Source organism: Manacus vitellinus, unplaced genomic scaffold (assembly GCF_001715985.3).
Source record: "Manacus vitellinus isolate BGI_N305 unplaced genomic scaffold, ASM171598v3 scaffold_20_pilon, whole genome shotgun sequence".
NCBI classification, from domain to species: domain Eukaryota; kingdom Metazoa; phylum Chordata; class Aves; order Passeriformes; family Pipridae; genus Manacus; species Manacus vitellinus.
Window position 1 is genome coordinate 8,471,027 of NW_021939471.1, and position 13,936 is coordinate 8,484,962.

The 13,936-nt window shown below is 39.5% G+C and overlaps 1 protein-coding gene and 1 long non-coding RNA gene across 3 annotated transcripts; one reads left to right on the forward strand and one right to left on the reverse strand.

The window, feature by feature from the left end:
- Window positions 1-106: 106 nt before the first annotated feature.
- STRADB (STE20 related adaptor beta) lies at window positions 107-10,759 on the forward strand. Of its 2 annotated transcripts, none has more exons than XM_008931103.3 (12): window positions 107-176; window positions 2,678-2,734; window positions 3,066-3,146; window positions 3,500-3,599; window positions 4,212-4,333; window positions 4,797-4,905; window positions 5,424-5,547; window positions 6,043-6,214; window positions 6,579-6,683; window positions 6,909-7,138; window positions 7,715-7,757; window positions 8,213-10,759. In XM_008931103.3, exons 2-12 carry the CDS (start codon window positions 2,723-2,725, stop codon window positions 8,363-8,365), a joined length of 1,251 nt encoding a protein of 416 aa, XP_008929351.1. In that variant the 5' UTR covers window positions 107-176; window positions 2,678-2,722; the 3' UTR covers window positions 8,366-10,759. The 2 variants fall into 2 exon arrangements, with proteins under 2 accessions (XP_008929351.1, XP_017927117.1); XM_018071628.2 differs by having other exon boundaries at window positions 4,827-4,905.
- On the reverse strand, window positions 2,619-13,927 carry LOC108639475. Its single transcript, XR_001920528.2, has 3 exons — window positions 13,820-13,927; window positions 9,851-9,930; window positions 2,619-3,143 (listed from the first exon to the last, which is right to left on the reverse strand). It is a non-coding gene; the product is annotated as an uncharacterized LOC108639475 (long non-coding RNA).
- Window positions 13,928-13,936: the final 9 nt, after the last annotated feature.

A 13,936-nucleotide genomic window follows, 5' to 3' on the forward strand; every position in this document is an offset into this window, starting at 1 on the left:
CGCCCTCAGCCGCGCTGCGGGGGGACCCGGGCGGGCCGGGGAGAGGGAGCGGCGCACGCTGGGCTCGGGAGGCGGCTGCGGGGGCGGCGCGGGGTCGCCGCGCTGGCGGGAGCGCAGCCCCGTCCCGGCCGCCGCGGGAGGCCGGAGGGAGGCGGGGGCCCCACGAGGAAGGCAAGGTACGAGCTTAGCGGAGCGAGTGAGGAGCCGCGGGGGAGCCTGCGGATCATTTCACACGACCGGGAGCTGCCTCAGCCGCTCCAGACGCTGCAGTACGAGCTGCAGATCAGCGTCAGCAGAGCCCGGGAACTCGAGTTCGCGGTACAGGGGCTTCGGGCTCCGGAGCCTCCACACTCCCCCGGGTCACGGGCACGGGCTTCTATGCTTCTTCCTGCCCTGCACTGCTGTCTGCATTTGAAGCTTTGGCCAGGCTGGGATGAATGTGTCATTTTACCTGTGCAACATTGTCCCTCTCCGCAGTACAAAAAAAAAAAAAAAAAAGTCTGCGATACAGAAGGAAAAACGTGGAGACAGGGAAAAGGTTCATGTGGGGTCATAATCTAAAACCGTATTGAAAAATGGAAGCAATGTTAAACTACATAAGAAAAACAAAAAATAAAAATCTTGAAATTGTAATGTTATTTGAATAAATGTGCATCGTGAACGATTCTGTTGGCTGGCTATATGCCTTTGAACTAAGTCTACAATAATTTGACTTTAGTATGTCGTAGTTATTAAGACTTGATTCTTCAGCTTAGCGTCTGTGGTTTCACGTTGCAAGCAGCAGAATAAATTGTCTTGTATAACAGAAAGAGGCATCTTCTTTCCAGATAGGACAAAGATGCTGTGGCCATTACAGTGCTGGCCACTTGAAGCACCTGCGTTCTTTTTTTTTCACTCTGCTACAGACTTCCTCAGTTAGGCAAGTTAAACCCTGATCATCTGAAGGTACCCAGTACCTACTAAGGATCTCCTTTCGTCTCCATTTGGAATATTTAATAAAGAATTTCTTCAAGCAAATTTTTGGGGCAAAAATATTAAGGATTATGAGTGGCTTGGATATTTGGCAGTGAATGGAGTGGTGGGGGCTTGTTAGCTTTTCAAGAGTGTTGCCTTGATTAAGTAGCATGCATAATTTAAGTGCAGGCTATACTCAAGCTTAGCTCCTTAATAAACAAAATTATCAGTTTCTGATATAGTACTTCACCTTTTTAAAGTTAACTGTCATGCAAAAATTGCATGTTAACATGGAACTACATCCTATAGCTGACTTTTTATCAGCCACCAAGTAGGATTCCTAATGGGGGCTGGAAAGCTGCCCATCAGAAAAGGACTTGGGGGTGCTGTTTGACAGCTGGCTGAAGGTGAGCCAGCAGTGTGCCCAGATGGCCAAAGCCAATGGTACCTGGCTTGTATCAGCAATAGTCTGGGAGCAGGACCAGGGAAGTGACTGTCCCTCTGTACTTGGCACTGGTGAGGCGAGGCCACACCTCAAGTACTGTGTTCAGCTTTGAGCCCCTAACAAGAAGAAAGACATTGAGGCACTGGAGGGTGTTCAGAGAAGGGAAACGGAGCTGGTGAAGGGTCTACAGCACAAGTATTATAAAGAGTGGCTGAAGGAGTTGGAGTTGTTTAGCCTGGAGAAGAGGAAGCTGGGAGGGACCTTCTCACTCTCTAAAACTACCTGAACGGAGGTTGTAGTGAGGTGGGAGTTGGCCTCTTCTCCCAGATAACAAGCGATAGGATGACAGGAAATGGCCTCAAGTTGCACCAAAGGAGGTTTAGATTGGATCTTGGGAAAATTTTCTTCACTGAAAGGATTGTCAAGCATTGGAACAAGCTGCCCAGGGAAGCGTAGAGTCATTGTCCCTAGTAGTGTTCAAAAAACATGTAGATGGGGTACTTGGGGACATGGTTTAGTGGTGGGCCTGGCATTACTGGGTTACTGGTTGGACTCTGTGATCTTTGAGGTCTTTTCCAACTTCAATGATTTTACTGTTGAAGACTTGCTTATAGCTAAAGTAAATTAGCTTTGATACACTTCTTAGACATCTCTCTCACTGCCTAAGCTTTCAAAGCATCAGACATAAAATAAGTCAGCTGGAGGACTTTCAGAGTGGCTACTGAAATCTGTGAGGGAGTTTGCCTAAGTAAAGTGAAAATTATTGGAGTTGCTTCCCCTCCTTTTTTTTTTAAACTGAAATCCCTTACAATAGTATTTCCTCTCTCGCTTGTGAAATGTAAAGTGCAATAGCTTCTGCCTTGCTTTTTTTGTGAGCTAGTTCAGCTGCACACAGCTGAGATCTGACTAGCACAGCTGTGCGCCTTTGAAACAAGACTGATTTCTTTTCCTACAAACTGCCAGGGATTAATGAATCCATTCTTTTTTACTTTCTGCACTTGTGCAGTTAACTTGCAATTCAATTGTTTGTTCAAAAGTGGCAATAAGATTTCTAAACCCATAAATTGAAAGGGAAAGCTTGAGTTGACATGTGTAGTCCTCAGTGTGGAGTTTGGAATTGATATGCTGCTTAAAGGCCCAGTGGAAGCAGGCTTTCCAAGAGCTGGAGTTCTGGGGGTTTGTGTGGGTGTTAACTTAGAGGAATGCCTCTAAGTTAAGGAAATTTATGTTTATCACTGGTTTATGTATTATCTTACATTGCTACCTTATTTTTTCTAGGATAAATGGATGTATATGACTTTTCCCCTGACCTAAAGCGGTTCCATGTCTTGTTTGGTAAGTTTCTCTTGAAAAATTTTGGCTGTTGTACCTTGTTACCCAGTTATAGCTTAATATGAAAAGTTCTGGTGAAATATCTTGGTTGAAGGGATTTCCACAGCACTGAGATGTTTAAACTTTGTTGTATCAATTTTGGTGAAGGAAACTGTTTAGTATCTCCTCTTCTGCCATGTATGTGTTTTATGCTGTTTCATAACCCCTTGCTTGACTGACTTGTAGCAGACTTTCTGAGCTCCTGCTTATAGGGGCTACTTTTTAATGCTTTCCCACTGCCAGGTTTAATAAATTGCAGCAACTTCACAGACACTCACTTGTTTCTGTTCTCAAGGACTGTTCCTGTATTCTACGTACGCCAGTTGAATCAATCAGACCAGAAGAGCTATCTCAGAGCAGCATCCATGAATGCCTGGTAAGAAGAAAACAGAAAATTCAACTGCCAAGGTTAAATACAAAGCTGGTACATATTAAAAATAACCTCATTGGGGAGTATTTCTTAAACTGTTAACAGCAAAAATAACCAAAGTATTTCAGGGCTTCCACTTTGAAAGAAGGCTGTAGGTAACTAAGTGTTAATCTTGTGCCAGTTTAAAAACAAACACAGACACAAAAAACCAGTAACTCATACAACTAAGTCTCAGTAATGGTAAAAGCATCGAATTGAATGTTCTGATTTAATACTTAGCATTAATGATATTTCTGCATTAAACATAAATTATTCAAAATTGCATAGTCATTTTGAGAACTGTTTTTTCGCACTGCTAGGCTGATTCTGATCTAGCCTGGATTCCCCCATCTACAGGAAGGAATGAAATGGTATTTTGCTCTTCTAATGTCTCTCACTATGAACTCCAGCTGGAAATAGGTAACATAAGTGTACCTTAAAATATTTCTTCTTCCTGTTAGCAATAATTTATTGCTCAGTGCAGTAAATATTAGATTTGGAAAATGTAGAACTACTCTTGTGTCTCCTTAGTTGAGAAAAGTGCCCAGAGCATTGCTCACGTTTCAGTAATCACTTATTTCAAGATATAAGACAAATCAACAATTACCTGAAATTTTCTCTTGATGTTTGTGCATGTGCATGTCAGTTTTCTAAATCTGTGGTACGTGACAATAAATACAGCATTAAGTACATCATGTCTTGTGACTTGGCTACCCAAGGTGATTGTTCTAAGGAAAACTGCCTTGAATCCTACTGCACATGCACGTTTCTGTGAATATGCATGTGTTGGTCATTTAGATGTATAAGTGATACTGACAAATGTTCAAAAACTTTTAGTTGTTCTCAAAATAGCAGAGCTATGCTTCAATTTGCTGCAACTAATTTTGCAACTAGTTCTTGACATTCTTAAAGAAAAGGTCGTGTTGCTATCAATTGTATTTTTAGAAGTAGAAAATTATCTCTAAACGTGAAGGAAATTATGTGATGGATCATTATATTTTCCAATGTTAAGGTAGCCACTTCTGGTTTCAGGAAGGAGGTTCAACAATTTAACTTCAGTCTACCTTGCACGGCATACACCTACAGACATGCAAGTTGCTGTAAGGATCACAGACCTAGAAAATTGCTCTGAAGAGCATTTGAAAGCCTTACAGGTAAAGCAACAGCATTTCTGCACAATTCTGATGGAGACAGTGATGAATACATATGAGGTTACTGAACAGAGGTAGCCTTTGTTTGTACTGGGTCATTTCAGTCAAGATTTTCCCCCAAAGAAATAGAATATAATAAACACAAGGCATGTGTAAATTTGAGAGGTGCTTTCTGAAGAAAACACAAGCGTTTTAGAAATACTTCTGTAATTGTACAACTTCTTATTTGGAACATGTTCTGTAGTCTGTAGTTAACACCGAAAGTCTGGACTATGAACAAACTAGATTTACTTCAGACAAATGCAATTATGGGCAGGTTATTCACATTTCTGGTCCAGGCTATGCACATCACCTGCAATCTTGTATAAATGCACACAGGAAACTGTTCTTTCTACTGATGTAGTTAATGCTCTTCATAAGACTGCTGTCTTGTGATTAACACATCTACTTTCATTTAATTCCATAGAATGAGGTGGTTTTATCCCACTTTTTCCAGCATCCCAACATAATGACGTTTTGGACAGTTTTTACAGCTGGTAGCTGGCTTTGGGTCATCTCCCCATTCATGGCCTATGGTAAGAACTGTTAACGGCAATTTTGGAATAGGAAAAAGGGCTAATACAAGTTGGACCACATGGTCCAGGAGAGCTTTTTCTTTAAGCATCTCCTGTCTTGTAGAAAAAACAAACCTTCCCAAACCACTTGTTTAGAGAAGACTGCTGTACATAATCTTCCTCCCCAGTGAAGACTAGTATTGAAACTTCATTAAATTCCACTTAGTCCTAGCACCCACCGTATGAGGAATGATAACTGGGAGATGTATTTGACTTTATACAACTGATTTTTGCCAACAGAAAACCTATCTATAATGAATAGAGGTTGGGCATAGACTTTCAGTTAACAGAAGCACGATGTGAGTGTGATCTTTGCCTGATAGATGCATCAGTTGCATCCATGTAATAACTGTTCTTGATGTACCGTAGTCAACATAAAGATAGGAATGCCACTCTTGATGAATGTATATAATGAAGCAAGCACAGACAAGTAATTTAACAAGACTTCTTAGGCTTAGCTAGATTTTTTTCACTTTCAGGTTCAGCTAGACGCCTGCTGAAGACTTACTTTCCTGAAGGAATGAGTGAAGCTTTGATAGGGAACATTCTGCTTGGTGCAATCAGAGGATTAAATTACATGCACCAGAATGGATATATTCACAGGTAGGAGAATGACAATAGGTAAGAATCAGATTACAGCGTCTCAGCTTAAGTATTGTCTCCTTCCTTTTTCTATATATCTCCTTGTGTCAGACAGCGCGGAAGTATTTTTTATTTCAATACAGCAGAACCAAGTTTGTAAAAGCTTAACAGGAGCTGTATTCATACATTATTTCAAGCCAGTTGTTACAGGGATAATACATCTGCCTGGCTTTGCCTCTTTGAAGTGGAAGAGAACCAGGGTTGTAGAACGGGCTTCCTTAGCTTACACCCTTTGCAGGGAAGAAGGGCCCTTCTCCAGTTTCTGGCGCTTTTTTTTCTGATCATCTCTCCTCTCTCTTGGGACTGTATTAAAAAGACAACTCATACTGAGTGAAGGACTTCCATGAAAATAATCTGCTAAATAGAACTGCTTGGTAACATCTCACTATAAGTTAATGAAATATGAAAGCCTTTGTGCTCTAATAGTGCTTTGAGTAATTCTTATTTATGTTACAGGAATATTAAAGCTAGCCACATTTTGATTTCAGAGGATGGGCTGGTTTCTCTCTCTGGTCTAAACAACCTCTACAGTTTAGTTAACAATGGACAAAAGTCTAAGGTGGTATATGATTTCCCCCAGTTTAGTACATCCGTGCTTCCTTGGCTGAGTCCTGAACTACTGAGACAGGTTGGTATAACACTTAATTTTTCCTCCTCAACATTAGTGGCAGTACTCAACTTCTAACTTAAGTCTGCTTGTAGAAGTGCAATGGAAGATGTTGAACTGAAATATGTACTGAATTTTTAATTCTCCTAAAGAGAACCAGTTTTCAAGCTGTTAGTAAGGTGATGCTGTACTAAGTCTCTTTACTTGACCCTCCTGGAAACTACAACCATCAGACTCCTAACAAAACCTGAGGTTTCCCAATTTGATTGTTTCAATACCGTGTAGATTACAGGGTATTAGAATCTTGTCTTGAAACAGACATTTGTATTTCTGTTGGCACCGCTCAGTGGCATCAGTGATCAGTAGTGTTTTCTTGCTGTCCCAGGATTTGTCTGGGTATAACATGAAGTCTGACATTTACAGCGTGGGAATTACAGCGTGTGAATTAGCCAATGGACATGTTCCATTTCAGGATATGCCCCGCACTCAGGTATGATTCTAAACTCTTATTTCTACTTCAAAACATGCTGAGCATTTTTTTTGGTTTTACTCAGAGAAACCAATGCCATTACTGTTGAAGTAATGTGGCTGTTTTTTTTACTTCAAATATGCATGCTTCTTTCTAGAACAAATAATCCTTCCATTCCTGGAGTTTCACAGCTTAGCCTGAATAGCCCTTGTTGAACTCTCACATACTGTTATTCCTTCCTACTAGATGCTGCTGCAAAAGCTGAAAGGTCCCACATACTATCCTTGGGATATAAATACCTTTCCCCGGGGGGAATCCAGGATGAAGAATTCCCGATCGGGGGTCGATTCTGGAATTGGTGAGAGCATGACACGCACAATGACCAGCGAAAGACTACAGATTCCCTTTTCCAAAACATTTTCACCTGCTTTCCACAACTTGGTAGAACTCTGCTTGCAACAGGACCCTGAGAAAAGGTAACCTTCTGGTGAAAACTAATTTTTTGTCACCTCAATCTAAGAGCAAGGATAGCCCACAGTTTAGGATACAGTAATTGCTTGAATGCTGTTAAAGTCAGAATTTCAGACCAGATGTACTATGTAAAACAATTCACTTATGTTTGGTTTTGTAATTTAAGAATTATCTTGTCTGATAAAGGAACCATGCTTTAAAGTCATTTGACCCCTGAATTTCTTGTAATATGAATGTGCTTCGTAAAATGTAAAATTAATTTTCAAACATGCACTTTGTCTAAGAAAAAAGCAGAAATCTGAAATACCCATTTTCAATCCTATGTCTCTTTTGAATGAGGCATTAAATTCCTTGTTAAACAGAAATGTGAAAAAGCCTTTAAAAATAGATTTCTTCAGTAGTGCTTTTACTACAAATTGAGGCATAGAATGTAGGATTTGTGTGGTTCTTTTCTCATTCTTCACATTTGTCCCGTGGATGAAAAACCACAGGGCTTAAATTGACTTGTCAGTCTGGCCCATTTCCCAAAAGCAGTATTTTACTTTCCAAAACATAATTATATTGTTCATTTTATGATTCAGGCCTTCAGCAAGCAGTTTGCTTTCGCATACGTTCTTCAAACAGGTGAGTTTACTACATTTTGTAAAATGACACAGCTATAACCTAAATAAGCCACAGAAAGAGTTGGATTTCAAAAATAGTTAAGTTACCTGGAGCCAAAAAGCATCCTGTAACAGCATACCTGTTTCAGACTTCTTTTTTTTAACAAAATGGTATTGATATAGGAGGCATAAGAATAATCCATTTCCCCTTTGATAAAGTTGGTTTAACTAACGTCAGCCTAACTAATAAGAATAATGGTTAATAATTTAAATCAGAACTGCAAAGCTAATTTAATTAGTCTTGAAAGACTAATTCAACTTACTCTAGAGTGAGGAAAGTGAAATCTCTCATCCTGTTTTGTTCAGTATTGTAACATGCAAAAACATGGCTCTGATTTCACGTGCTTCTAATGAAGTCAGTTGCAAGGTTATGGAGACTTTTATATGCAGCCCTGTTTTAACTTTTTTTCTTTCTAGATAAAAGAACAAACACAGAATTCACTACTATCTCTATTGCCACCTCCTATTCAAAATAACAGATCAGAGTTCTTGGCACTGCCCTCAACAACAGTTGGGACTGGACTTGGACATATTACTGCAAATCAAGATGATACAGACTGGGAATTCTAAATAAATACCAAACAAGCATACCTCTCCTGTGCTTCAGAGAAGGAAAATGTGATTTGTACTTGCTGCTTTAGTTTGTATGGTTAAAATAGACAAGGTATACTTGAACATGCCCTGAAGTGGCCATATTTCATTAACTTCCTCTGCTGGCATCACGAAGTGCAGTGTGCCTCACTCTCTGACCGAAAGGAAAACTGTATATAGAGAATGGCTGAATGCTTACCTCTCTCTTTCAAAGTACTTCTTAACAAGAGAGTTCCTGCTGTAATCTTACTCTGTACTGTATTTTCAGCTCATATTGCTGCGGTACACTTGCCTTTCTGAATCCAGACTCGGGTATTGTCTGTGATCTTACTTAAACAATCTGTTTGTCTTTTCATTATGACTCAAATCATTTTAGTGAGGAGAAATCCTCCTCTTCCAAGTTGAAATTTGAGACTGCACAAATTAGTTGATTATGTGAATAAATGTTTGTCTCCTAAAAGACATTTTTTCTCACTTGACATGCTGTCATATTTGCCAAAAGTTAGCTATGCATCATTTTTCATGCAGTTTTAATACTGCATGTTTCCCAAAGAAGTTAAGCTGCTTAAAAGTGTGACTCATGTTCTTGCATTTGTCTATATTCATACTACAAATTTGTGCTTTTGCATCTCCATTTATTGTCGTGTCATTCTAGCAGTTAATCTGAGGACTTCTTACTATGCAAAGTAAGTCTCAAGTTATAGCAGGTACGGGTTAATTTTGAAGAATCAAATAATCTAAAGTTACTGTACATATTTTTATTTATACTGTATTCCTGTTCACCACCAGAATTTACCAGAACTTAATACTGTTGTTTTAAAAGAACAGGCAATATGCATTAAGCTTCACTGGCACTGCTGCTGGCAAACAAGCCTCTTCTGCAAGGCACAGTTAAATTCCCTTGGATAGATTCAGCCACAATAAGCACCTGATACCCCCAAGGATCCTAGTGAATTTATCTGTTCTAGGTCAGATGAAAAGCTGTCTTTTTTCTCCCTACAATTCAGTAAGTTCTCATCTCTCACACTGTACCAGGCAACTCAAACTGAACAAAAGGAGCTTTCTTTTTTAAAAAAAAGCTGCATATTCTCATCATGTTGTAGCAAAAGTCGTGTCCCAAAGCCACTAGTATTTTATTGATGGAAGTTATGACTGTATTAAAAAAAGCATAAATAGATATCGAATGGATATATTTTAAATTTTCAACATAAACAACATTCCACATTAAGTCTCCAAGTCTTCCATAGCTGAGTTGGTCTGTACCACTGTTTGCCAGCAGCTTTGCCTCAAGGCCTTGAAGGTGAAATGACCAATATGCAAAACTGAGAGAGACATAACATTCTAATTGACTACATAAAAGTATTAACAAAGAACTTGAGTCTATTCATTATGCTGTGAAGAGAGCTCTATATTTCTAAAACTAACATGTGAAACTTAAGATTAAAAACCTGTCAATAAACTTACCTTATCTGCCTCCATTTATTTCTGTAATTATTGTACTTCCATTTTCACCACAGTCCAGTCATACAAACAGCCTCTCGTTACTGCAGGAAAGAAATTTCACATTTATTTCAATCATTAGGTAAAATAATGGTTGTCTAAACTAGAAAATTACTCTCATCATAAAAATATGAATAACTTAATTGTGTACTCTTGGAGAAGATATTATTTTCATATAAACGCTATGTTCTTAATTCTTAACCATGACAAATTTGGACTGTTTGCAAGTCAAATACATTAGATAGCACCTACAAGTAACTTTTGACTAACAGTACATGTAAAAACCAAGTCAAAAAATTGAGAACACACATAAAGTTGTACATATTTTAATTATAGACCTCTGAATAAATATTAATACTCTTAAAAAAACCCCAAACCTTTAAAAGACTTCAGGCAGCTTAACTGGCTAGTATTTGTAAGCTTCTCTGAAGCAACAGTGCTCCCAACTCTATAAAAATGAACTTGGGTACTAATAACAATGTCAGCACAAAGTGATTTAAACAACCATGTGTTCCAGTGGAGTTACTTTACTGCTGTCTCTTTCTATGAAAGAAAATGAAAAACTTATTTCTGAATGCTGTTCCAATTCCGTACTGACATAACTTTTAAAGAAAAAAATGAAGTACAATTTTTTTTAAGTTAAAAAGCTCACAAGGCTTTACTCTTGGAACTACAGCTTGTCAACAACTACAGTATTTTCAAACAAAGGCAATTAAGAGGCACTGTGACTTCTAATAGCTCTTAAAATAACCAGAAACGGTAGAAATTAGTCCGTGGGTTGTGTTTGCTGAAAGGTTTGATATGATTTTTTTTGTTAACTGTGATACTTTCTGTTAAGGAATAATGCAAAATAAATACTAGCATTAAAAAAAATGTGTAATCATATTGTTAAGAAGGTTTCAACTACCTACCACTGAAAAGAGTATCTTGGAAACAGTTTTACTGAGAAATCTGAAGGTTTTGCATACAGTTGGTGTTTTCAAAATCTGAGATTCATGATCTGTATTGCTAGGTGCCAAGTTGCAGAGACTTTCCACTCCAAGCTCACATAGTTTAAGCAAAATTATTTATTTATTAATTTATTTATTTATTTATTAGAGCACTTGTTTACTCTCACACCAATGATGTGTTATGAGCGTATGAACTAGAACTATACTTGGACTTGAAATTGTCAAGTAGCTCACATTTAGGCTCAATGTAACATATTTTCAAAGGGGCTTATAAAACTAACACATTTGCAAAATCTCATGGGCAATGAAACACAAGTATTCTGAAATACTTGTGAAAACAACACAAGTGGGTTTTTTTTGCTGCCACTTTTCTTTATGCTAGCATTTAACACTATGTAAAACATCGAAATACCTGTAATAATAGAAAACTTAATTAACATTGTCATGAATATATGCTCAGTGGTGTTGAGCATATATTCTCACTGTCTTAGTCTGATACCACAGCAGTTTGTGAATTTCTGACTGAATGAATTAACACTGAAAAAAAATGTGACTTACTCCAAATCAACCTGATCTGCTACACAACCTACTCACTTTAAAAAGTCTCAATGCAATAAATACCCACTGCAGAGAGAGCAATTTCTTCCACTTGATAAGTTGTTTTTTTTTTAAGTTACCAAGTTTTACTTTCTCTCTCTCTCTTTTCCCTTCCCCCCTCTTTTCTTCAAGTGCTATCAAAGCTGGTTTTAACCTAGAGGATGGGTAAAATCATGGGAAAGCATTTTCAAACCATTGTTCTGAATATCTCTGACAAGAGGCAGATACCTAAACATACCCTGCCTTTAATGCTAGTAAGTAGCTTTCCTAAAGTATATCAGACTGTCTAATAAACCTCTAAAGCAATTAAGCTGGCTGTAATGACCTGTCCTGATGATGGCCATCCCTATCCTGTATGAATGAGGAAAAACTACTAAAATGCAGAAATAGTACACATCAAGCAAGAAAGACCTCAAAGGACTATGAGTAAGAACCCCATTTGATGTAATAGACAAGAAAAGACTTAAAGATTTAAAAAGAAAGCACTGAAAAATTGAGGTGGTCTACTAAAAACCTGCTAGCTGGATAACATTTGGTATTTAACATAATTAAACCTATCCAGAAACTTGAGACAGGATGAAGGAAAGAATATTAGGTTTAAACAGGTTCTCGTAAAAACCTCCATCATTCTCAAATGAAAACAACTAATTCTACTCTATAAATCATATATTTCTTATCCAAAAGTCCCATGAAGTTCCTGAAAAATGGAGTGGTGGTTTTATTTTTACATATGATTACAGAACACACCATTACTACTGGATTTACCCACAAATCCAGATTCACGGAATTCATTTGCCCCTTCATGAAATCCATCTGCAATAGAGGAGAATGGATTGCTGGCAGGATGTATGTGCTTTCCTCTGTTTTGTCAAAATTTATATGACATATGGGTCAAGAGTGTCAATGCTGAGTTTATCTACTACAGTCTATTTTAAAAGTTTTTTTATTCTATATTCTGGTATCAATTATCCTTCTAGTTCTCACCTTTCATGCAGTCAAAAATATCCTTACAGGCAGATTCCATTAGCCCATGTAAAATCTAGGAAGTCAGCTATAGATGAGTTTTCTTTGAATGCTTTAACAGTTTGAGGTAGCTGTTGGTCTGCAGTAGCTGATGGAGCCATCACAGACTGCACCACCGTTTGAGAGCTGTCTGTATCCGTCTGAAAAGCCGTGCTCCCTTCCACTTTACACAGCACAGGAAAGCTACAGGGAATTGTCTGAGCGAGGGAGGACCCTGCAACTTCCGAAGTTTGAAGAAAAGATTACGAAAAGTACGGAATTATTAAAGCAAGCAGTTTTGCTCGAGCGTGGGGACACAGAGGAGCTCGTTCTCTGTGCCCGATATGCCCTCTGTGCCCGATATGCCCTCTGTGCCCCCCTGGAAGGGGCCGCTCCCCTCAGGCCGGGTCCGAGCCGGCGGCGCGCGGGGAGGGCGGGAACGCTGCTGAGGGCTGAGGCGGAGCGGGGGCACCGGGGGCACAGAACATTCACAGCACCCAGGGAAATACAGACTTTCTGCAAGTGTCTGTGCACTTACGGACCGATTTCATGCACTGCCGCACGGAGGAATGCAAGAGCACCTTTCACAGTGCTGTGAGGAAGAAGTAAGAGGCAAGTGTGGCTTAGGCTTAGCTACAGTGAGGTACCTACCTGATGGTTTTCTCTCATCTCCCAAAGCCTTCAGTCATTTCAATTCTGCTGCAAATAAGCAAGCGAATAATTCTGACCTAACCATAAACCCCCTAAAGTTTACCTCAGCAATACCAAAATTACCTTAAAAAGACACTTCGCAAATTAATGACACCTGGCTGCGTATCGAGAAAGCTGTGTTGAAAGAGTGACATTTAAACCAAGTTGAAACGAAACACATTTTAGGTAACTGTCTTTTAAGGAGCAAAATTAGAACACTTTGGCTTTGGAGGGCCCCTGGAGGCCCGCTGGGTCCAGCCCCTGGTGAGGCTGCCCAGGGCTTTGTCCACCCGAGTCCGGGGCAGCGCCAGGGATGGAGCTCCCACAGCCCCTCCGTCCCCATCCCAAGCCCTCAGTCAAAACTCCCATGGCAGCTCCTGGAGCTCCCACAGCCCCTCCGTCCCCATCCCAAGCCCTCAGTCAAAACTCCCATGGCAGCTCCTGGAGCTCCCACAGCCCCTCCGTCCCCATCCCAAGCCCTCAGCCAAAACTCCCATGGCAGCTCGTGGTACATTTCCCTCACGCTGCCTGTGACCACTTCCACTCATCTTTTCACTGTGCAGCTTTAAGAAGTGTCTGTCTGTCTTATTTGTAATCATCCATTAGGTGGTTAAAGACAGCAATCAAGATTCCCCACTTAATATTCTTCTTTTTAGGCTAAACATACACTAGTAGCTGATTAAATACCCTTTACCTGCTACTTTTCAGGAGTTTACAGTACCATTTCTGATTGTGCAAGACGTTACAGCAGCAGGAATCTGATGGGAGGGAAAGCAAAGCTGTTTTTACAACATTGCCATAAATAAGGGGA